This window comes from Ursus americanus, chromosome 17 (assembly GCF_024610735.1).
Source record: "Ursus americanus isolate L20-20 chromosome 17, mUrsAme1.1.p, whole genome shotgun sequence".
In the NCBI taxonomy this organism is placed as follows: Eukaryota; Metazoa; Chordata; class Mammalia; order Carnivora; family Ursidae; genus Ursus; species Ursus americanus.
Genome location: NC_142143.1, coordinates 16,866,920 through 16,892,273, shown reverse-complemented (window position 1 = coordinate 16,892,273; position 25,354 = coordinate 16,866,920). Strand labels below are relative to the sequence as shown.

Here is a 25,354-nt window from a genome sequence, read left to right as displayed (position 1 = left end):
CAGTTAGGATTTCAAAACACAAAGGGAAACTAATAGATACTTTAAATTGAATAGAGAAATGAGCCACAATGTACTCTGTTCCTTCTTTGCTCAAGAAATTGCCAGTCTGCTTATTTGATTGATAGTTATTTTTGTACCTTCTGGGGTTTATTATGCTGTCAAAACACTACATCCTTGAAAAAGACTACAGAGAATAAGGCAAACAAATGAATTAGAGACATGGAACGCTGAAGAAGATATCAGGATTCCCTTTGGTAGATCTTAGAAGGAAGGCCAACTAGAATCATCACAGCCTGGAATTCCATATTATGCTTTTGATTTCACAAATTAACAAGCTTTGCACACTTAATGAAGCATCTGAATCAGTAAGATGTGAAGCAGAGGAAATCATCGCTTAGAGAGAAAGACCCCAAATCATCTCTAAGTTTTTGGAAGAAAGTACACTCTGGTTCTATAAAATCAAACTTGTGGGTTCAATGGGCTAATGTAACACAGATGAAAAAAACTAAGCCAACGACCATACCCTTAGCCATGGCTAGCAGTCTCGCAAATGTTGGCTGATGGCACAAAAGGTATAATGAGTAGCCCAGGATGGTTAGCTTGGTGCCAACCCATCCTTACTGCTGAAAAAGAAATACAAAATGCAGTATGACCACTGGTGTACCAAATACAAATGGCTTTCACACATTACTCTGTCCTTGACATATTCCAACTAATCCTGATTGCTCTTGGGCCCTGGGCAAGAACACGGTAAGCATACAATCCATCACAGCTACTGACTGTGGTTGGTGGCCTTCCTGCACATAACAAAAACACATTTGTTAGGTTCCTTCGAATTGCAAGACACATAATAAATTCTTACACAATGTACTTTGTGACATGTTAAGTGGCTTTTTTTTTTAAAGATTTTATTTATTTATTCAACAGAGATAGAGACAGCCAGTGAGAGAGGGAACACAAGCAGGGGGAGTGAGAGAGGAAGAAGCAGGCTCATAGCGGAGGAGCCTGATGTGGGGCTCGATCCCGTAACGCCGGGATCACACCCTGAGCCGAAGGCAGACGCTTAACCGCTGTGCCACCCAGGCGCCCCATTAAGTGGCTTTTTAAACTTAAAGATTCGTTTCCAAAAAATGTAGTTAGTGTGTGCCAAGGGCAAAATAAGATACGAGATACTTGACCATTCCAAGTCCCAAACAATTTCAAATTCAAGTTGACTTTTTACTTTTCTCTTGAGGTAAGAAATAGCTACAGGACCAAAACTAGAAAGCTAACATGCTCTGAAAAAACTCTTGCATTAGAGGCACCTGAATGGCTCAGTTAAGCTTGGGACTCTTCATTTTGGCTCAGGTCATGATCTCAGGGTTTTAAGATCGAGTCCTGCATGGGGCTCTGCAGTATTCTCTCTCTCTCTCTCCCTGTCCCTCTCTCTAAAACAAATAAACAAACTCTTGTGTTAACATCTGAAATAAAACCTTAATTTTTAAAACTCATTATGAAAAAGTTCAAACATACACAGAAGAGAACAGTACAAATTAACCCATACCATTCCCATGTACCTCGCTCAGCTTCACCAATGATCAATATGACCAGTACTGCTTTATCTATATACCGTATCTTTCGTTTTCTCTAGATATCAAGTCATTTCATCTCTAAATGGTTCAGAAAAACCTTATAATTCTGACTGAATGGTGATAGAATTTGGGGGGGGGGGTTGTGTTTTATTTCTCATGGCCTCTTACTTTCAATACCTATGTCATTGAAAGAGAGAAAGCTGGTGTTTACTGAAAGCAAGGAGAAGAAAATTTAGATTTTTCAGTTTTTCTGGCATTTCAAGGCTTAAATACAGTTGTAAACTTTTCTCCTCCCTCCAGCGAAGGAGGAGACATGGCTGGCAAGATAACATTATTTGGGGGCGGCCCCCTGGCCCCTTACCCCCAGCTGCCCCCACCTCCTAGGCTCTGGCCCACCCAGCCTGCTCCCTCATAAGGATGCTAAGACCCCCAGTGAGCCCTGGGCCAAGCCCCAAACACAGCTGTGAGCCCAAACTCCAGCAAGCAATGGCCCTCAAACCAAATTAAAAGAGAGAGAGAGAGAGAGACAGTTATTCAGTTTAACAAACATTAACTGAGCACTAGGAATGAGATGAGATAAAATGAGTAAAAATGAATAAGCCAAAGATCCGTTCTCTAGAATAGGTGAGACACACATAAACAGATAATGTCAATAAAATGTGGAAAAGCTAGAATAATGATATTCACAGGGTACTATGGGAACAGAATAAGGGTACTCAGACCAAATTAGGTATTCAAACAAGGCCTCCAGGAAGAGATGATATCTGAGTAAATGCAAAAATACTGCAAATGATTGTTACCATGTCATTATAATAAGGCCAATATGATGTTCTTTCAAACAGATTTCCTTCATTTAGTTGGTTGGGGAACTGGGTGGTGGGGGTTGGGAGGGGGACTTCATCAAGGAATATTAGGAAGAAAGCAAAACACCAAGAATTCAAAAACAACCACTATATAATGTCTTGTGGGGAATACCATAGGGAAAAGGGCTTGGTCTCTCACCTCAAGGAGGTAGGAATCTAAGTGGGAAGAAATCAAACAGCATCAGAAAACCTTATTACAGAATATTCAATCAAAATAGAGAGTTTAGGGATGGGGAGAGTAGACTAAAATATTTGGGTAAGAGCTGGGACTTAAACCAACATTTTGAATATAAATTTACCCCAGATCAATGGGGGAAGCCAGTCGAGTAAATAATAATAAAACGTGAGTCTTAAGTGGTCAAGGAGGCTTTGTAAAAGTATTTCTTCATTCTGTCCATCTATGAACTGACTGAAGGAGGCAGGGGAAGGGCTTTTACCTAAACCTCAGTTTCCAAAGATGTGTACATGTGTGTTTACATGCGTGTCACGTGTGTTGGTGTCAGAACATGATGGTTTGATTTGGGCAATCGGACTCTAAGCTATTCCATTGGGATAATACACAATGTCAAGTGCATGCCAAGATCTACCCTGGCAGATATCTGATTCTTGGGGAGAAAATAAAAACTAAAACCCATAAAAACAAAAGCTGTAACAGATACATAAGAAAATTCAATCAACACTATAAGATTAAAAAAATAATTTCCAATCGTCATCAGAGATCAATGCCTCACCACCTAAATTCTAGTTTTAATAGCAACGACAGCATCAGCTAACACTTAAATAGCATCTACTATGTGGCAAGCTTTATGTAATTAACTTATTTAATCTTCAAAATGAGTTATGAGATAGACACTCTTATTCTTCCCATCTTATATGGGAGGTAACTGAGATACAGAGAGATTAATATTATTCTTTCCTCACCTCCAGTTTTTCAACCTTTACTTGTCAGAATTTAAGTCAGAGGTTAAAAAAAGACATGTAGGGTTTCTCTGAGTACAGGCTGAAATCTAATATTTTTGTAAGTTCAGAAAAATTACTTATATCCTTCATTGATTCAAGTGAAATGATCTGTGATAGTGTGTTGGCACAGAGCCATAAACATAAATGTAAAATCAATCCATGAAGCTAAGAGGTAGAGTTGCAAATAGAAACATGCTCTAAAAATGGCATGTTTATCAATAGACCAAAGAACAATCTCTGAATATTTCCCACGGGACTGAAGAACGCATCTTTTTCATAATACTTACACAGAGATAAATGACCATATCATATATAGCAATAAAGGAAGCCAGTGGCAAAAAAGCATTTGAAATAACTTTTGTCCCTACTGAGCAGTAGAAAAATATTACTCCCTAGGTAGAGTTAGTTGCTTTTTCTTCCAAGCTCTGAAAGCACCTTATATGTAGCTATGCCCAGCATTTGTATATTACATTATAATGTAATTATCTGTTCATGTAGTAGTCTTCCCTCCAGACTTTGAGTCCTGGAGGATACGGTCTGAATGTATTCATCCTGGGATTTAAAACCCATCTCTGTTCTAGTAGAATGAAGGCTTACTGGATGAATAAATCATTTGATAGGTAACTTTTAATAAACTCTTTGGCACTACAAAGTGTTATAGGAAAGTTTAAAATATCAAGTCATAGTGTGTTTGCTATTTTAAGAGTGGATTCCAGTCTCCTTTGCATGGTATTTAAGGCCCTTCTACGTAGCCCTAATCTACCTTCTTAACCTTCTCTCATCTACTCCCTCCTCCTAGTTACTTTTTTTTTAGTTTATTTTTTATTTTTTTTATTTTTTAAAAGATTTTATTTATTTATTTGACAGAGAAACAGCCAGCAAGAGAGGGAACACAAGTAGGGGGAGTGGAAGAGGAAGAAGCCCACTCCCAGCGGAGGAGCCTGATGTGGGGCTCGATCCCAGAATGCCAGGATCACGCCCTGAGCCCAAGGCAGACGCTTAACGACTGAGCCACCCAGGCACCCCAATTTTTCTTTTAAAGATTTTATTTATTTATTTGACAGAGAGAGAGACAGCCAGCAAGAAATGGAACACAAGCAGGGGGAGTGGGAGAGGAAGAAGCAGGCTCCCAGCAGAGTATGGAGCCCAATGTGGGGCTCGGTCCCAGGACCCTGGGATCACACCCTGAGCTGAAGGCCGACACTTGACGACTGAGCCACCCAGGTGCCCCCCTCCTCCTAGTTATATCCTGGATATGAATTACTTCCTTTCTGACAGCGGCTCTGTACTTTCATATCTCTATGCTTTAACTCAGTAATCTCCAAAAGTTTTAGATTATTTAGCCCTAGTATAAAAAACCTGAGCCTACTTATTTAACACTGTGCTAATATGTTTATTATAAAACAATCATAAAAATAGAAGAAAACAGTCATTTTCAGCAAATGAGGAAAAAATACATAAATAGATATTTTAGTTTTTTCTTCCTATCCACAGTGGATTGCTTTGGATGTACTCTACTTTGAAAATCACTGATTTACATGAAAAGAACAAATCTCATAGAGTTTTTGTGAGAATCAAGTGAGTCAATAATGTTTAATGCACTTAGAACAGTGCTGGTCATGAAGGCCAAATTTAAATGTTAACTCTTCAAAGAATTATTTGAATGGACCTCTTACGAGGTGAGGATTTCTCACTATAGGAGGCGCTAATCCTACAGAGTTTAGCAAGAAGCCAAGCAGCCAAAATAAAGTGGAAACTTGGAAAGGTTGGGTTTATGGAAAATGATGCAAAGGAAAAAAGATGTAATTATCAACCCCAAGAAGAATAAAGTACACAGAAAGGAAACATAATCACACCATACTATCTGGCTCTCCAGTACATGAGGTTTACATAGCCCAATCACACAAGCACTGGCTGCAAATTAACAAAAGATTGTGATGTAGCTATATGGAAAAGATGGGGTATTGACACAGCCCCTCAAATCCCATTTTTATTAGCAAAAGTCTAAAGTTTAGGCGTGTTACTTTAAAATTTGCAGATACGTATCAGAAGAAACAGCTAAAACATTTCAGTGATTATCTCGGAGGAATGTGATTGGAAAGGTAGAACACTTCAGTACTATTTAATTTTAAAATTTTGTGTATGTATTATAGCAATCAGATTTTGAAAATAAAGTCAATTTTCTTAAATTTCAAAATTAATAGCCTCCCACATAAAGATGGCAAGTTGAGCGTATATGTTCAACTCTACTCTCTCCAGAACTGTCAGTGACACACCGAAGAAAAGATGTAGAAAGGCACAGAAATCTCCCAGAAAAAAGAGAATAAGATCAGAAATTCAATACAAGGGGCGCCTGGGTAGCGCAGTCGTTAAGCGTCTGCCTTTGGCTCAGGGCGTGATCCTGGCGTTCCGGGATCGAGTCCCACATCGGGCTCCTCGGCTGGGAGCCTGCTTCTTCCTTTCCCTCTCCCCTGCTGTGTTCCCTCTCTCGCTGGCTGTCTCTCTGTCACATAAATAAATAAAATCTTAAAAAAAAAAAAAAAGAAATTCAATACAAGAGCTTTAGGAATCAAATAATAAGACTCCAGGGAGAAAGAAGGGAGAAAATGGAGGGGAAAAAAAATCAAAGAAAAAATTCAAAAACTTTTCCTAGAACTGAAAAACACGAATTTTTAGATCGAAAGGGTCAAACCATGTCCAACAAAACAGACCCAGTACACCCAAACCAGGGCACAGCAACGTGAAATTTAATAACAAGGGGAAAAAAGAGATCTTGCAAGCTTCTAGTGAGATAAAAAGATGTTCTGTACAATGAGACCAGCAGTGAGAACGGCAGCACCTGTTGTTCTTCTCGATGGTTAACAGAAGCCAAAAGGCAAATGAAGCAAAGCCTTGAAAATTCTAAAAGAAACAATTTTATATCCAGTCAACCTATTCATGTAAAAGCACTTTACAACATGCAAAGGCTTTCATGCACTCTCAGGAATCTATGAGAAAATGTGTCCATATGAAACAAGAGCATCAACCAAAACAAAAAAAAAGGGGGGGAGAGAGGGGGAGACATAGAATTCAGGAAACAGGAAATCCAAAGGTTCTATTTATCAGATTATATTAAAAGTGATCGTGAGTTTCTTGGTTTTAGGAAGGTGAAATCTATACGAAGGCATACAGCTGCTTTCTGAAAAGTTAAAATAGTTCATGTGCTCTTAGATGTACAGTTTTGCTTTTACGGCAGTCTGGGGATAAAAGAGATTACAGGAGGTTTTAACTCTTACCTGTAGCACAGCAGCGAATAAGTACACCACTATGAAGATCACAGTTAAAGAAGTGTGACCACTTTTCATCAGGTGAATAGTGTAGAGGAAAATTAAATGTCCGGGAATCACTAGAAGCAGTAGAACCTGAGCAGACTTATTATTCACTCCTGTAGTAGAAAATGTAAAAGGTAAAACAAAATCCTATTTGGGTTACTAATAGGTCACAGTTATTAAAATTTAAGTATTAGTTTCAAGTTACTATACTGTATAGCATCGCATAAGATTCTGTTGCTAACAATACATTTCAACCATTCACAGTTTACTTAATTCTTTGACATTATCATTACATGTTATATGCTAATTGAGTGGCAGGAAGTTGATAAAAATTTGCTATGAAGAACACTGGTCAGACTTTAATATCCATCATAATAATAGAGGGAAGACAAAAGAAAACACATCAAGTTCGTAAAGCACAGGAATGTTCTAATTTTACTTTGTTTTCAGAGTTCTTTGACTGATATTTCACTGGGCATTTCTAATCCTCATTCAGAAGTCAATAATAACAAATGTACTGATCCTAAGGGGCACCTGCACCCCAATATTCATAGCAGCAATGCCCACAATAGCCAAACTGTGGAAGGAGCCCAGATGTTCAACAACAGATGAATGGATAAAGAAGATGTGCTATATATATTATAGAATGGAATATTACTCAGCCATCAGAAAAATGAAATCGTGCCATTTGCAACCACGTGGATGGAACCGGAGGGTATTATATACTACACGAAATAAGTCAATCAGAGAAAGAAAATCATATGATCTCACTCATATGTGGAGTTATGAAACAAAACAGAAGATCATAGGGGAAGGGAGGGAAAAATAAAACAAGACAAAGTCAGAGTGGGAGACAAAGCATAAAAGACTCTAAATCATAGGAAACAAACTGAGGGTTGCTGGAGGAGAGGGGGATGAGGGGATGGGGTAACTGGGCAGTGGTCATTAAGGAGGACACTTGATGTAATGAGCACTGGGTGTTGTATGCAACTGATGAATCACTGAACTCTACCTCTGAAACTAATCATATACTATATGTTAATTAATTTAATTTAAATTTTTAAAAAAGTTAATAATCACCTTTATTTTCATCAGAAAAGAAGTGCCAAGAATTCTGAGGTTTAATACTATGGTCACAGTTTTTTGGTAGTCACTGCCTGGGTGACACAGGACAGGACACTTCCTTATTACAGAGGTTTTCCCTCTCCTCCTGTTTGTTTGGGATCAAACGCCTACATTCAGAAAAGCCAAAAAGATTCATATAGAAAAGACAGTCTATCTGTCTCTCTAAATCACCTAGCAATGCTCTCCTCTGTGTATAAGGTTCCTGTGTCTTGACTCATGAACAAGACATCCCAGAGAAAAGGATGAAACAGGAAAAGTGTACGAGGTTCCTCAGCATCGGCAAATTGATACAAACGACTTTCTCTCAGGGAGATTTAGTGAACACAATCTACTCTACGTAAAATCTACTCGGGTCTCAGGAATAAAAAAAAGTCACGTTAAACTGACAAAATATGTGTTCAGCAAATGTTGCCCGTCTCTATTCTCAGAGAATTATTCCTGATATAAAAATATGTAAAAATCCACAAGCACATACCTGAACCTAAAAAAGTTCTAAATGGGTAGTAACAGCCTTTGGGTTCATCAGGCAACTCCCCTGGAATGCTATGTAAATGGAGGTAGGTAGAAATCCTGCTAGCCTGAATGGCCACCAAATTGCCACCAATACCTGAAACAGAAGGAAAAACAAAGCAGTTATCCTCATATTTTACACAACTTGCATAAATTCAACCAAAGGCAAGGCTCTTCGCGTTAGAGCCTCGGCTAAAACACAAACAAAAAAGAATCCTTCTGAAATGTTGATTTATTAATGTTGAGGTAGGTATTCCAAAGGCATGAAGTCATTGTTACGAAAGACTCATGCATTGTTTTTTCAAATCTGACTCACTGACTGAAAGCAGACCAGACTAAATAATTTTTTTTTTAATTACTATCATGGCCAAGATATAAAGCTAGGTAGCAAGATAGTTAATGCTTACCACCTCGACAAGAGGAAAAATAAGCTTGATTTTTTTTTCAAATAGAGAAGGCTTGATATTTTTCTTCTCAGGTTACTAAAGAAATTGGTATCAGGGACTGAAAAAAAGTACTCAAGAAAGTCATCTTTCAACCTCGATTATTCTCTCAAATACTTTACAAACCTGTCCTACAAGAAACATGAAAGGAATTTCTCTTGGCAAAAGGAACATAAAACCAGATGGAAATCTCGAATTACACAAAGGAAAGGGTGCTAGTGATGTAAAATAAATCAGAAAATAAAAAAGATATCATTTTCTCGTTTTTAATCTCTTTAAAAAATAACTGGCCATTTAAAGCAAAAAATATAGGGCTTATAACAAAGTAAACTATATGACGAAAAGAGCACATAAGAAAGAAGTGAAAATCCAAGTATACTGATATAAGGTCCTGACCCTTCATGTAAATGAGCTAGATTATTATTTGAAAGTACACTGTGATAAAGATACATTATAAGCCCTAGATCAGTAGTTCCCAAAGTATGGTCTGGGGTCTGAAGGAAGGTTAGTTCTAGAAATTCTAACAACCCCTTGCTAGCGGAAGGCCCAAAAGGAGAGGTTCACAGTATATATTAGCACGATAAAGGCTTTAAGTAATCCTGTGGTAGAGAAATCTACTTGACCTAATGCTTCCCAAACTTAATTGACCACAAAACTCACTTCTCAAGGTATACTATTAGTATCTCACAGAACTAGTATTCTTGTGAAATCTATTTCAGAAAATGCTACTAGGGCTGAGAGACATCAATAAGTGTTAAAAGATCCTCATCACAATATCAACATTGATATGCCTTACTTTAAACAAAGTGTGTATTTTTGTAACTAATAAAATGGATAAATTAGCAGTTATTTTAAGGGGGGAAAAAGCACAGTCTTTGGAATCAAGCAGATCTGGGTTTAAAATGCTGAGTTACCACTTACTAGATGTGAGATGTTGGACACATTACTTTCTTATTGTGAGGACAAAACAATATAACACGCATAAAAGACCTGCACGTTATCTGACACATAGTAGGTACTCACCAATTAGCAAATGATGGTGGTGATGATGGTGTGCTAATTAGGGGGCCCTTTAAATCATACATCCTCTAGCACGTTGAAAATGAAATTCGATTCTGAAAAATTCCACCTTTTTTGAGGACCATGGAATGAATCTTCTCTATCAGTGTTTTTAACGAGTGGAATTTAACATAAAGTGAGCTCATTGTGATATCCAACTAAGAGATTCACTTACTGAGATACAAAAAAGATTTTACTACCGGGAATACCAGGTAGCTTCCAGGGAAGCTCTAGAATTGTTTCTTATATACGGTGAAATAACAGAAACGCTGATTCAAACCTTACTAATGATGCGGTTGTTATAATTTAAAATTTTCACTGAAATATTGGACAATATAGCTCCAACGGTCTTGGCGGTAATATTTATGCTAGTGACTTCATCAACTAATATTCACTGAAGAGGATTTGAACAGGTAGAAGAAAAGCAGTAATCATTCCAGGCAATGAAAATCAGGTCTTTGTAGGGCCACAAAATAGGAATCTGGTTAGAAAGATAAAGGGAAAAGTTGTATACATCCAAGAGCATAAAGAGAGTTTTGAAAGCGAAGCAGAAGAATTCAAGCTTGATTTGACAGGCAGGAGGAAATCACTGACGAGTTCATCATCTTAAGACTAAAGTAATAAAAACAATGTTTAAGGAAGTCTAGCCTGCTAGTGACAGTTAATTGGCATTGAATAGGAAGTGGGTCAGGAAAGCTACTTTACCACTTACATGATGGCTGAAGTAAGACATTAGCAGACTACGATGCTGAGACATTCTTACACACGAAATACGCGAACAAGTGAATTATGTTAATGGGCAAACTGAGGTTTGGTCATTGTCTATTCGAAGAGGATGAAAAGCTGGGTTGATGGTCCCATGATTTTAAGTGTGGATGATGGGGGGATAGTGGCACCAGGAAAATTGGAAAGGGGATCTAGAGGGGAAATTTCTTCATGGACATTTTAGATTTGGGGGAACTTGCCTTCATATAACATATTTTATTACACATAAATATACAAAAGTAATTTATATTAAATGTGTAGCATATCCTGTGACATCTTTTCCTCAGGTAGAATTATGTTTTAAATTATATTGGCATAAGCTATACTAAAAATCCGATTTAATGACAGCCAGCCCAAAAGTCAGTATGACTAGATTAAAATTATCTTATTATATGGAATTCATACCCCAAAACCCTGTGAACCTAAGTATTATAATTCCCATTTTATAGGTAAGAAAAAAATGTAGTTGGTCCGAGGGTTGTGGGTTATTGTTAATCTGTATAGGTAAGAAAAAAATGTAAGACAGATCTTAAAGGGATTCACAGAGGAGTGAAAGATTTTAAGGAACTGAATAGACTTAAACAGTGCTTAAACCTAGCTAACTCTAATTGATCCACAAAAATTGACAGGAGCAGCAGCAAAACATGAGAAAAGCAGATAAACCCAAAGTAAATGATAATCCAGAACTGAAAGAGCATATTTTGCCACACTAATCTTAAAAATCAAGTATCCTTGTCTCTCAAACCAATATCAAGTCGTAAGAGTAAGAAACAGTTCTTTTCAAATAAGGCTGTGCATACTGAGAACAGGGAATGTCATTTCTACCATGAACACCAACCTGGGGCTGGCGGGAGAATGGAAGGGAGGGGGAGAGACACCTCTTAAAATCTGAACCCTGAAATTCCTGGTCTCACTTAAGAGTATATAATGATTTGATACCACTGTGAAATAGTATATTTAATTCTTACCATTAATAACTGGTGTGTAAACAACAATCCCAACCAAGTTTGGATCGGATACAGTTGTGTCCAGAATGAGGCCCCCAATGCTGAAAGATAGAAAATCACATAATTTAGGGAAGAGAAAAGAAATGTGCTAATTTGAAGCTGCTCTTTACACACAAACACACCCACTTTTAAAAATAAGATTTTTATTTTTTTTATTTTTTTTTTTAAAGATTTTATTTATTTATTCGACAGAGATAGAGACAGCCAGCGAGAGAGGGAACACAGCAGAGGGAGTAGGAGAGGAAGAAGCAGGCTCATAGCAGAGGAGCCTGACGTGGGGCTCGATCCCACAACGCTGGGATCACGCCCTGAGCCGAAGGCAGACGCTTAACCGCTGTGCCACCCAGGTGCCCCAAAAATAAGATTTTTAGACATTCAAAAAATAGAATAAAAAGGAAAATATTCCAAGTAAAAATCAATGTCAAGAGTGAAATGTTGAAAATAAAACACAGAATAAACTATAGCCCTACATGTCACAGCTCTCCTTCTGATCTCGAAGATATGTTTGTTCCTTATAAAAAAAGGAAAAGAATTTGCTTTAGGTGCATTAAAATGTCTGGAAGGATATATAAGAAATTATTAACAATGTCTATCTCTAGGTGGAGGGACTGACAGAAGACTGATGGTTATTTTATATCCTTCTGTATTTACTTTTTAAAACCATGTGCATTTATTGCTCTTACAATTTAAAAAACACTTTTTTTAAGTAAAACTCTACACCCAAAGAGGGACTTGAACTCACAACTCTGACCCCGAGATCAAGAATCTCATTCTCTACCACCCTGAGCCAGACAGGTGCCCCTAAAAAACAGATTTTTAAAAGAGTATTTCTTGGGGCGCGTGGGTGGCTCAGTCCTTAAGCATCTGCCTTAGGCTCAGGGCATGATCCCAGAGTCCTGGGATCAAGCCCTGCATCGGGCTCCCTGCTCCACTGGGAGCGTGCTTCTTCCTCTCCCACTCCCCCTGCTTGTGTTCCCTCTCTCGATGGCTGTGTCTCTCTCTCTGTCAAATAAATAAATAAAATATTTTAAAAATTAAAAAATAAAAAATAAAGAGTATTTCTTTATATTTGAAATCAACAAGGCATTAGAAGGATCATTTTTAATGTGTGAAAACTAGATAGGTATAGCATCTTATCACTGGTAAATTAAAATAGTAAGTTGTAGCCATAGAAAGAGCTGATTTTGAGAACAGAGGTCTGGAAAAATAATATACGGTGAAGTAGTAGCAAGCCATATACTCTGAATGTCTCAATGGAGCCTAGAGATTGTTTTAAGTTTCCAAGACCATTACCAGTTGGTTAACTTCAGTTTCTTGGTCTAAGTCCTATAAACATTGCCAGTCCCTCTACTCCATGGGATCCTGTTGCCTAAATCCTCCAGGAAAATGCAATCTACATTACAGAAAAATAAACCCATGTTATCAGAGAATGGGGTTGACTGTGAAAATATCAGAATCAAATGTTCTACCACTACCCGACAGTTAACATTAGGAGCTTATTAAATATTATTTTAATTTTTTAGTAAAATAAATGAATTGTGGCTTACTATGCCTCAATTACTAGGACTTCCCATTAAAAGTTACATGTAAAGTCCCAAAGTAGTCATGCTTAGCAGTATTTTAATATTTTAAGCTCTAATTTTAAATATATATATTTCATAAAACAAGCTAGTTATGTGTCAAAGAATAAATTTCTGTGCCAAAACCTATAGGATCATGCTGTGAAGATAACATGAATACTTGCTAGAACACATCTTAAAATGTTTTTATGACCCAGGTAACAAAATATTATAGAAAAATTAGAAAAGACAAACAAAAAGAAGAAAATAAAAATCAACCGCAATGCTACCATTCAGAGTTATACAGTTAGCACATTGGCATATAGCCTCCCAGACATTTTTAAACACGTCGACTTTTAAAAATTAAAACTCACATTGTAAAAATCGTTTTCTCTTCACTTTTATTAAATTTTATTTTTATCGAATAAACATACGTACGTTATTTAAAAAGTGTAGTGCCACAAAGCTTATTAAATAGTCCCCAGCTTCCACACCCAGAATCTGTTCTCCACTAGCAATTCTTTTCAACTTCTTTAGCTGTTTCTTCCGGCGTTTAATGCTTGAGTTCTAAATAACATGTTTATACTGTGATTTCTTGATTTTAATTTTAGACATTTACCTAATGACGTCCACCGTGACAGATGAGGACTTAATCTCACTTGCCCTTCCCCTCCCTACTTTGGGTCCAGCATAATGCCCTTCCTCCCCCTAACCTGCCAATTTGGTTATATAATTTTGGGTGAAAAATATTTAGAGTTTACTTCATTGTAACAATGAAATCATTATTCATAACTGAGCCACTAAATGTATTATTAGATTTCCTTATTCCTATTTGTTGCTTTGTCCCATATTTTCCCTAATTTTGGGGGGTACTTAATACTAATTCGATCTCAACTTTCTAACAAAGGTAATGAAATGCCTCTGAATACAGTCAAACTCATCAGGTAACTGATCAATTCCTCTTTCGTTTCTTGGAGACATTCCTCCTTAAGCCCACTGTCCTGCCAAACTGAATGGTGGCCCCTAGGCCTGCTACACAGCTGTCATCCTGCACCTTCCCTTCGGAAGGTCTCCCACGCTGGGTCTTGGTCTATGTGCTGTGACCACGTCCCAACATTTCATAGGACCCTATCGCCTGAATCTTCCAGAAAAAGCGATCTACATCACGGAAAAATGAACCACATGCTCTCATGGAATGGGTTTCCTCATTCCTGTGTCACCTTCTTTCTTATTTCCTCATTTTGATAGACCATATCTTCTACCAGCGTTTATGTGAAAGGGCATATGGGAAGCAAACTTTGTGAGATCTCACATGTCTGAAAATTTTCTGATTCCACCCATACATTTGGTTGATACTGTAACCATACCTTATGTTCAAAATAATCTCCCTTCAGAATTCTGAAGGCATAACTTTAGCTGTTGCTGTTGGACATCATTCAGATGCCCAATGCTTTATGTATAACTCATCTTTTTTCTCTAGAATATTTTGGGAATTATAGTAATGTCCTTTGATTTGGGTCTCTCCTGGTATTCACTGTGCTAGGTACTCTATGGGCCCTTTCAATCTGGATGCCCATGGTCTTCAGCCCCGGGGAATTTTCTTCCATTATTTCTTTGATAATTTCTTCTCCTTATTGTTTGCCTCCAGGTGCCCATCTTATTGCTTTCTGTTCTATTTTCCAGAACAGTTCCTCAGCAGTATCTTCTAACTTTTCTGAGTTTTTGTTTGTTTGTTTGTTTGTTTCTGCTATTTAGATATTCTTCTTTTTTTTTTTTTAAGATTTTATTTATTTAGGGGCACCTCAGTGGCTCAGTTGGTTAAGCATCTGCCTTCAGCACAGCTCATGATCCTGGGGTCCTGGGATCGAGCCCCACATTGGGCTCCCTGCTGATGGGGAGCCTGCTTCTCCCCCTCCCTCTGTCCTTGCCCCTGGGCTCATGCTCTCTCTCTCTCCCTCTCAAACAAACAAAAATCTTTTAAAATATTTTATTTATTCATTCATTTATTTATTTATTTGAGAGAGCGAGCAGGAGGAGGAGCAAAGAGAGAAGGACAAGCAGACTTCCTGCTGAGCACAGAGTCTGACGTGGGGTTCCACCCCAGGACCCCAAGATCCTGACCTGAGCCAAAATCAAGAGTTAGTCGCTTAACCAACTGAGTCACCCAGGTGCCTCTATATAGTCTTAATTCCCAAAAGCTCTTCCTATTTTTCAAATCCTCCTTATTAGAGCATTCTGTTCTTGCATTAAGGATGCCATAGATTCTCTTACTGCTCTGAGGACACTGATGAGAGTTTTTTGAGATCTTTCAACTATCCCTGCACTTTCTTTGAGTACCATTTTTCTGCTGTCTTTCATATTAGAAGCCTTAATCAAATGTCCGGTGAGCCTTTCACGGTCCGCTCCTCTGTAAGGGGCACTGCAGAGCATGCTTGGAGCTCTGTGTGTACAGAGGCAGAGCTCGTCAGCAGATAGGTCTCCCGAGGAAGCGTCAGGTGGCCAAGCAGCTCTTTCACTAAAGGACCCACAAGGATCATATCCACAAGTTTTTGTGTGTGTGTGCTGATGAGTTTCCCCAGAAAGGAATTATTCTAATTTTTTGCCTGGGGGGGTAGACGCCTGACTGCCAGCATTCCATGAGCAAGGAAAAGGAAGGGGGACAGGGTTTTCACTGTTCAGCATCTAGATTTTCACTTAATCCTACTTTTCATACAGTGCGTAATCCACACCCTCACACGTACAGGTGTTTCCAAATCCACAGCCTCTCTGAGTCAGCCTCTCCAGAGTTAGTTCTTGTCTTCTGCCAAGGTGGGAGGGGGCAGTCACTTGGGTGGTCAAGCTGGAGAAGGGCTTTTAGGATCTAATTGCTTCTTACATAAACTTTCAACCAATCTTCTTCATTTTGGCTCTCAGAATTACTTAGTGCCTCTATTTCCTCCACCTTTCTGGGTTTCTGAGGCTCAGATCTCAGATCCGCTTGCTTCTTATAGGTGTCCCCTCGCCCTGCAGGAGGTTAGGTTTTAGCTTTTTCCATTCTGCTAGTTCAGTTAAAAATCATCCATCCGATTCCTATTTTACTAATTCTGTTGAATCTCGCACCTGCTGTCCTCTCTGCTCCCCTTCTGTCTTTGTGGTTTTATAGCTTTTCTGTTCTATTACTGTCATTTTAGTAGTTTCAGGAAGGAAGAAGATAAATGTGTCAATACATCATGTTTAACAAGAAATTCATACTCTTTTCTAGCTTGCTCTTTTCACCAAATGTAGAGTGAACATCTTTCCATGTCAATAAAAATGTTGCAATGTTATTTTTAGTGGCTAATATTCCATTTTGTGACTACAGTACAATTTACTTGATCGATACCGGGTTGCTAGACCTCTAAGGTGGTCTCTTTCTTTTCTTGTTGTTAAAAATCCCACTGTGATGAGGATCCTTACAACTTAATCATTTGCATACATCCTTAATTATATCCTCTGTCCTGCTGGAGTAGGAGTACTCAAATGATATGTCCATTTCTAAGGCTTCCTGATACTTAGGTGAATAAATTACTATTAAAAATAAGTAATGTCAGGTGAACACATACACACACACACACACACACACATACACACACACACCACCAAATCTTACTCATCAATCTAGTAAGGATTTGATTGGAAAAAAGTATGAAACTGGTCTACTGATTTCAATAACTCTTGGGACTAATATCCCTATTACCTGTGTGATATTAATAATAAAGACCTGGCTATATAAGATGATTGACCCAAGAAATAAAAACAGGCTGCTGAGGTTTGAATATACACACAGATACAGGCATATAGAACACATGGACACACATTTCAATACTAACCTACTTATAACCATAGCTGTTATGACAGGCTCCCAGCCTGAGTGGAGAACTGTCCTTGTGGCTGGATGTTTGGCAGCTATTATAATCCAGATAGGAGTTAGAGCCAAGAAAAAGACACCGACTAACGGAGAAATGTAGTAATAGTTGTCTAAAATTAAAAAAGAGACAACATTTCAATCTCTCTTCTAATCATGTAGCAAATGTAGATATTAAAAGTACAAGTTTCCCGGGAGACAGGATGTTATCCAACATATTCACATGCTATATATTTTCTCTAAACTTCACACAAATTTAAACTATAGATAAGGTAAAAAATATTAAATAATATAACTGAAAACAAATACATTAATTCGATGAACATTTATTGAAATAGCTATCTGAGCTGGAGGAGAATTGCAGTAATCACAGTAAGGACAACAACAGTAAAAAAGCCAACATTTATTTGGCTCCTATTATTTACCAAGTACTGTGCTAAATGTTTTTTAGGCATCATCTCATGTGACTACCCTCACAAGTATGAGGACCTCTAGAGTCAAATGGTGTATTATTTTTACCCACAAGGATCTTATAGTACAAACATTCCAAGGAATACTGGCCAATCAATTGATAATAGATAGCCCCCCAACGAGTGTTCTAAAGAGCATTCTAAGCTCCAAAATAAAATAAAAAATGAAGTTTAATAAAGGTAAACACCTTTCTTCACTGCTGAACTTCTCAGAACCCTTAATATGCCAAGACAGAATACAGTACACTGTATTAACCATAGTTTGGCCAGACTACCTAGTTTCACATCGCAGTATTACAACCAACCTTGGACAAGAAATTTCATTTCTATAAACTTCAATTTCCTTATCTATAAAATGGCAATAATAATAGTACCTATTTCATGGAGTTATTGTGAGTCTTAAGAGAATGAGTACATGTAAGTAGAATAGTGCCCAGGCACCTAGCTAATATTCATTGAACACTTACTATCATCATAATTATCATTGCCATTATCATTAACATCTTGCTATTTGGAACACACTGAGATAGCAGATTGCCAGGACTGTTATAACCCCTTTGTGGTAAACCGTCTTACTTGATCACAATTATTCATTCTCTCTCCATTCTTGTTATGTTTCCCTATAGAGTGAATATATTTGTCTGCCTCATTGACTTTGGGCTTAGCTATTTGTCTTGCTTTGTAGACATGCTGTATGTCACCTCTGAACAAAATTTTAAGTGCTTTCAGAAATGACTAGAATAGATAGAGATATATGGGTAGATATCAGCAGTCTTCAGACATCAGACAACAAGCATTGCAAGACTGTGATCCATGAGATCCCTGAGAAAAGGGAAAGAAATGAGATAAGCCCTACAACACCCTCAGCTTTTTTTTTTTTTAATATTTTATTTATTTGACAGAGAGAGAGAGAGACAGCTAAAGGAAGAGTGGGAGAGGGAGAAGCAGGCTACCCACTTAGCAGGGAGCCCGAAGTGGGGCTCGATCCCAGGACCCTGGGATCAAGACCTGAGCTGAAGGCAGATGCTTAATGACTGAGCCACCCAGGCACCCCACACTCTCAGCTTTTTGACTAAAGGCACATCCCATACCACAGTTCAGGAAGGGAAAACTCCAGCAGAGTAAGGCTAGGGCAGCAGGAATTTATAGGATAAAATACTGGAGGAGAGGAAGCTCTCAGAGAAAAAGCTTGTGAACTGAATACTAAGCCATGCATGCACAGGGTGAACTCCACAAGTCTAGGCCAAGAATAATTGTGGAGTTGTAAGATGAAAAAATTCCCGGAGTTTACAGAGGGCTGGAAGTCATTCAAGAGCCAATCCTGTAGAGAGGAGTGGCCTCTTCAAACGTTGAGAACATTTAGTAAAGACCTGAGAAGGGTCACATCTTAGTAGAAGGACCAGCCCTAGTATAAAGTCTACTCAAGATTGGCTCCAATAAAGCTTGAAACCAAGACTTGTTAAGGCTCAAGCTAATCTACAATTAACTACCTACAAGAACAAAGTCAAACACTTTGTAAAGAAAAACAAAACAATCGAGCATTTAATGTTATTACATTCATAATGTCTAGCATCCAACCAAAAATTATTATGAAGTGTTTGGAATAATATTTAGTCACATTTACAAACTTAGTTAATACACTGAGATTGATCTTAGACATTTCTCATGTCTCTCAAAAGTTTCCAAGCACTTAAGGTAATCTTTACAAATTTAATAAACATACAAATATGGCAAGTCTTTAAGTTTTCATAAATATTCATATAATGCATACAATTTTGGAATATTTAAATTTAAATATCACAAGAATAAGTCAATTACTTAATTACAAATTTAAGATAGAATTAGAAGACTGACATGTTTCTCTGATGGGCAAAGTTACAAGTATATTTAAAAGTATATGTTTTACCTCTTTAGCATAAAACCATTAATACCATGAATTTGATTCTCAAATATTTTTATACTTAATTCTAAATATCCCCAGGGATAAAGTTGCCTATCCCTTCCTGAAACAGTAACACCATCCCAAAACATTTTTGGTAATATTATTTTAGCTGATCAAGGTGTTACTAAATTTTTCTGGCACCTCACAAAATTCTTCAATCCTTATCCAGATCTTATCTTTGATTGAACTTTGTATTTCCTCATCTTAAGATATTTAAAGATCTCTCACTTATGATTAAAGATGTTTGAACCAGACAGAAACTCAATTTTTTTTCCCATTAGGTAGGAATAAACAATTACTATAAATATTAAAATAATATCCAACCAAATTTTCTCATGGCTTTATCTAGATCACATCTTCAAAATAATTATGCTAACAAAATCCATTTGAATATTTTCTTCATTTAAAGGGATATGACTCATATGTTATACATAGTGTCATTTTCTCCATGAATTTTATAAAAGATTGAAAAAAAATTTATTGAATGGATTCCCAGTTCTCCTTGTTAAAATACTAGATAAGCGTAAATAACATCCCAACTAGAAAGCAATTCTTACTTACTAAGATTACTTACTTACTTACTGAGATTGCCAACAACCTCTTTATAGGATGAAACAGAAAACTAAATCAAAATCCACTAAAACCCACTAAATCCACTAAACACAAAAGAAAAGAACTATTCTGCTATGTCAGATCATCTTAGTACTTTATTTTCAGGTCAAAAGAGGAGCATCCTACTCAGCTTTTAAGTTATTCTCAACATTAAATCTCTGGAAGGACATCTGAAGTGGAAAGAGGCACCTACCACCCCAACCCCAGAATCACTGCTTGAACTTTCAAAATGGGGGAAATTTTTCTCAGTAAATAAACTAAAAATAATGAGTGGGCAGTTCCTCAAAAAGTTAAACAGAGTTATCATATGACCTAACAATTCCACTGCTAGGTAAATACCAAGAGAACTGAAAACATATGTTCACACAGAAACTTGTATAAGCGTGTTCACAGCAGCATTTTTCATAATAGCCCCAAAGTGAAAGCAACCTAAATGTCCACGAAATGGTAAATGGACAAACAAAATGTGGTATATTCATACGATGTCATATTATTCAGTACTGATTCATGCTGCAATGCAGGTGAAACTTGAAAAACATACTAATTGAAAGAAGCCAGACATAAAAGATCGTATATGGATAATTCGATTTTTTTGGAAATGTCTAGAACAGGCAAACCCATAGAAAGTAGATTACTGGTTGCAGGGTCTGGGGAAAGGGTATAATGGGAAGTGACAGCTGAAGGTTTCTTCTGGGGATGATGAAAATGTTCTGGAATTATAAAATAGTTTGTACAATCTTATGAATGTACTAAAAACCACTGAATTGTACATTTTTTAAAAGGTGAGCTGTGTGGCATGTGAATTGTACCTCAATTTTTACAAATTCTAACAATGGAAATAGAGGAGGGGCAACTATAGTCTTCAAAAATTGCAATGTCTTAAAGACAAAGAAAAAATATATACAAATATACAAACATACATACATACATACATATAGAGACAGAAAACAAAAGACAAAACAAACAGGGTAAAATGTTAACACTAAATGTATCTGGGTCCAGGGTATGCAGGGTTTAAAAAAGTGGGGAAACCATGACAAAAATAAAAATTTCTAAAATGGATTTACTGTAAACCCATTCTATCTCAATTTCCTGCCAATCTAATAGGCCCATTCCTACCAAATTATGATTGCATAGGACCCTCCTATCTTTTTCCTGGCTAAGACCTAACCCAACTCCGATGGCTAAGGAAAAATTACAAATATAGGAAAAGGGAAGATTCTAAAACATTTCTCTTTGTAGGATATATTGGTATTTTATAGATGTCATAAAATTAAGGAATTACTTTTAGAAAGCCACTAATGATACAATCGGCAAGAGAAAATGGTTGATTAAAAGCCAACCATGAACTTCTGCATTAATGTCAAAACCTAAAATACTGACTTCCTTCAAAATGAAATGCATTTCAATGATCCCAGCCAAAATAATATTTTGTACTAATTTCTGAGTATATAGAATTAGGCACTGTAGTAGGTTGAATAATGACCCTCAAATATGCCCACATCCTAATCCTTAGAACCTGTGAATAATTACCTTATATGGCCAAAGAAACTTTGCAGATGGAAGTCAAATATTTTGAAATGCAGAAGTTATCCTGGGTTATTAGGGTGAGCCCGAAATGTAATCACAGGTGTACTGCCAGGCAGAAGTTAGAGGGAGATCTGACTCCAGAAGAGTAGGCAATGTGACCACAGAAACAGAGATTGAGTAATGCAGCTACAAGCCAAGGAATGCTGGCAGCCACCAGATCAAAGAGCCAAGGAATGCATTTTCCCCTAAACCCTCCAGAAGAGGCCAGCCCTGCTGACACCTTGATTTTAGCCTAGCATAAGTCATTTTAGACTTTGGCTTCCAGAATTGTAAGAAGATCCATTTCTGTTGTTGCTGCTGTTTTTTTTTTTTTTTTTTTTTAATATGCCAGAGAGAGAGAGTGCACAAGCATGAAGAGCTGCAGGCAGAGGGAGAAGAGGCTCCCTGCTGAGCAAAGAGCTTAATGCGGGACTTGATCCCAGGACCCTGGGATCATGACCTGAGCCAAAGGCAGACATTTAACTGACTGAGCCACCCAGGCGCCCCTCATTTCTGTTGTTTTAAGCTACAGAATTTGTGGTAATTTGTTACAGCCGCAATAGGAAATGAATACAGGTGTACAGATAAAGCTTTGCAGAATTTTAAGCCTAAGAAATGTCCGTGTGCATTAGTATTGATTCTGTGACATAAACTACAGAAAAGTAAGGATGAACACAGCTAAAGTGGTTCAAATCGCTGTGATTCCACTTAACTGCCAAACGTAACAGCCATCTTTCTGATTCACGGCTTGTACCTTTTAATAGATTGTTGGTGGCATTTTCCAACAACTGTTACCTAATTTCATTAACAACATTCATTGTGTTTACCCTAAATTATTTTGAAATATGTAGCTCCTATGAGTGACATTCTTATATGACGGCTGTTTGTGTATGAGCAACAAAGCAAGGGGCATGGTAAGTTGCTCTTTTTTTTTTTTAATGCCCTCCATTGTAACTATCAGAATTTTCTCACTAACTTGACCTTCCAGGAATCACTCTAAACTAAGATGGTGAGTGCTGAAAACCTCTGAAGAAGACTGACATGCAAGATAAATTTAGATTCTACTCATATCACCACTCACACCCAGGCAGTGATATTCTAGAACGCCCTGTGAATAATTAGCTGGCATCCCCGTTAGTTTCCACAGACTGGAGCAACCTAAGGCTGATCGTGATTGCTCCTATGCCTTCAACTAAGCCATCTTTTAAAAGTTAACCTCGAAGAATGAGAAATCAATCAACATTCTGCTTCTCAGATCTTGCCTAAAAAGAGAAGAGCTGACAACTTTTCAAATCGATAAAATCATGTACATACCAGAATCAGACAGCCATGCAGTTATAAATAACTGAAAAGGGGTTTTTAAAATCCTCTTAAAAGTATGCAAACCAGAAGAAAGAAAGGGCAGCAATCATTGTGTACAGGTATTTCGGTTGTTGGCCTAACTTCACCCTTTTAATAGCTTTTTAAAATTACTATTGTTTAAACATTACTCCATGCATGAATAAATGCCTTTCTATCTTCTTGGCAAGTCATAGCAAAGCATATCATAGTCCAGAGCTCAGATTACTTTCTAAACTAACTTTCTATTTTTGCTTCTATTTCAAGATCTCTCCTAGCCATATGCTACCATTTTAATTTTTCTGTAGGGATACTAATCCCCTGATACTTTCTGCTAAGGCAAGATACTCTTCCAATATTTCTCTAATACTGTGTCCTCATTGAAAGGGTCATTTTTTTTTTGCACAATCTATTCTGTTATTGGACAAAGAATATAGCAAAATAATTCAGAAAGATAGCTTATCTTCTATTTCCATGTGTGTACCACTTCCTGAATAGCTTCTACTCGCAGTAACTGGATAGCTTTCAAAAGATATAAAGCATTTCATCAAGTGTTATTTATTTAACATCCATTTATGTATATGGCCTTATGGGATGTTGATAGGTAGATAGACAGATATAGATAGATTTAAAAAGCACACACAATTTTGTCTTCAGAAGGTTATACCCTCATAAAGGAAGGTACTACATTCACACAAAAAGCTATAACGATCAGTAAAATGTAAAGAACATTACAAGGGAAGTACCAGTGAAGGGCTACAGGAATTCAGAGGAGGAAAATATCAATTAACATTAGGGAACTGTATGAATTTAGCATTGAAAATGAGGCCTCTGACTGGGCTTAATGAAGGGGAAGGGAATGACAGAAGGAAAAAAAAGAGAAAAATCATGGCTGATGTATGAGAATCAGTAACTGGGTGAGTCTGGCTGGAGCAGGGAGGGTGTTGGAAGACACATTTCTGCCAACTCCTAGAAGTTTAACACAAGGCTAAAACTTTAACTTTGTTAACTGAGCAACAAAGACTTAAGTGACTGTGGGGCGCCTGGGTGGCACAGCGGTTAAGCGTCTGCCTTCGGCTCGGGGTGTGATCCTGGCGTTATGGGATCGAGCCCCGCATCAGGCTCCTCCGCTAGGAGCCTGCTTCTTCCTCTCCCACTCCCCCTGCTTGTGTTCCCTCTCTCGCTGGCTGTCTCTATCTCTGTCGAATAAATAAATAAAATCTTTAAAAAAAAAAAAAGACTTAAGTGACTGTACAAAATAAAGTCAAGAGGAATAAACAAAGCTCTGGGCCGATTTTGTCCTTTTTGTGGAGAACTGGTGAGGTGAAAAGGGGAAAAATCCTGTATGTACTTCAGATATCAGAAATCAGCAAATTTTATCGGGGCCAAAAGAAAAGTAACACATTAAATGAATGTAGAATGAACTTCAGTACATGCATCAAAACTAACAAGACGAGAGGGGAGCTGTTCCAAGTCATTCTAAGTATCCGAAATTCTAGGTGGGGAATCAAGAGAGACTTTTCAGAACGCCCGTGTAACACACAGCCTCTATCTGTAACAGAAGCCTGTAGCTGCCATGAAATCCTCTTTTCTCTGAAGACTGCTAAGTGTTTCCAGCATAGTTCAGGAATTAAACTTTATTTCCAAGAACTAGGCAGCACAGCAGGGTGAATAGTCTCAGAATTTAAATGTGACTCCTTCTAACCTTTACACTCAGACTACCACTAACACTACACTGATCTTATGAGGCCCCCTAGTGCTCAAAATGTAGACACATTATAATCCAACACTGACACCAGAATAACCCTTCTTCCCTGGTAAATCAACCATAATTAAAAAATAACAAAATAAAATAAATCAGCACACATTATTTTCCCCAAAAGTTGATTTATCTTCTGAAATCTCATAATACTGAGTCTATATCATTATAACAATTGTCATATTTATTAGGATAACATTCTTCAATGGCATTCTCTTTCTTCCTTTCTTACTACTCAGACTTCAACTGAGGAGACATCCTGGTATTCAACCAGGAGCTGAGAAATGTGTTACAAATGACTTCATGGTAATTTGAGCACCCAAGTCTGCAAATATACCTTTTCTGTTTATGTGTGTAAGGCAACCCACCCTAGAGACTCTACCAACCTTCCAGTCCCATCCCTACCCACCCTCAATATTCCTACCAAGACCCACAGAATAATAACAGGTAGAAAACCTTCACCCTCTTCTACTTCCCCCTTCCATTCTCCTCCCCACTCTTCCTCACAGGGGAGACACTTGTCTAATTGGTAAGACAGGGAAAGGGCACTAACCTGTCTTTTGCGATCCAGCCTATTGATGAGTCTCCCCTCCCCAACACAGTTAGCA

The 25,354-nt window shown here is 37.6% G+C and overlaps 1 protein-coding gene across 3 annotated transcripts in view; it reads right to left on the bottom strand.

Moving 5' to 3' along the window:
- The window catches only part of SLC41A2 (solute carrier family 41 member 2), a 108,797-nt gene that overhangs the window by 23,744 nt on the left and 59,699 nt on the right, over nucleotides 1–25,354 (bottom strand). For all 3 annotated transcript variants that reach the window (XM_045779991.2, XM_045779990.2, XM_087868792.1), the window contains exons 7-10: nucleotides 17,022–17,169; nucleotides 11,576–11,655; nucleotides 8,306–8,437; nucleotides 6,670–6,818 (exon numbers count right to left, since the gene is read on the bottom strand). In XM_045779991.2, the coding sequence (XP_045635947.1) occupies nucleotides 6,670–6,818; nucleotides 8,306–8,437; nucleotides 11,576–11,655; nucleotides 17,022–17,169 (509 nt within the window). The remainder of the gene's footprint in view (nucleotides 1–6,669; nucleotides 6,819–8,305; nucleotides 8,438–11,575; nucleotides 11,656–17,021; nucleotides 17,170–25,354) is intronic.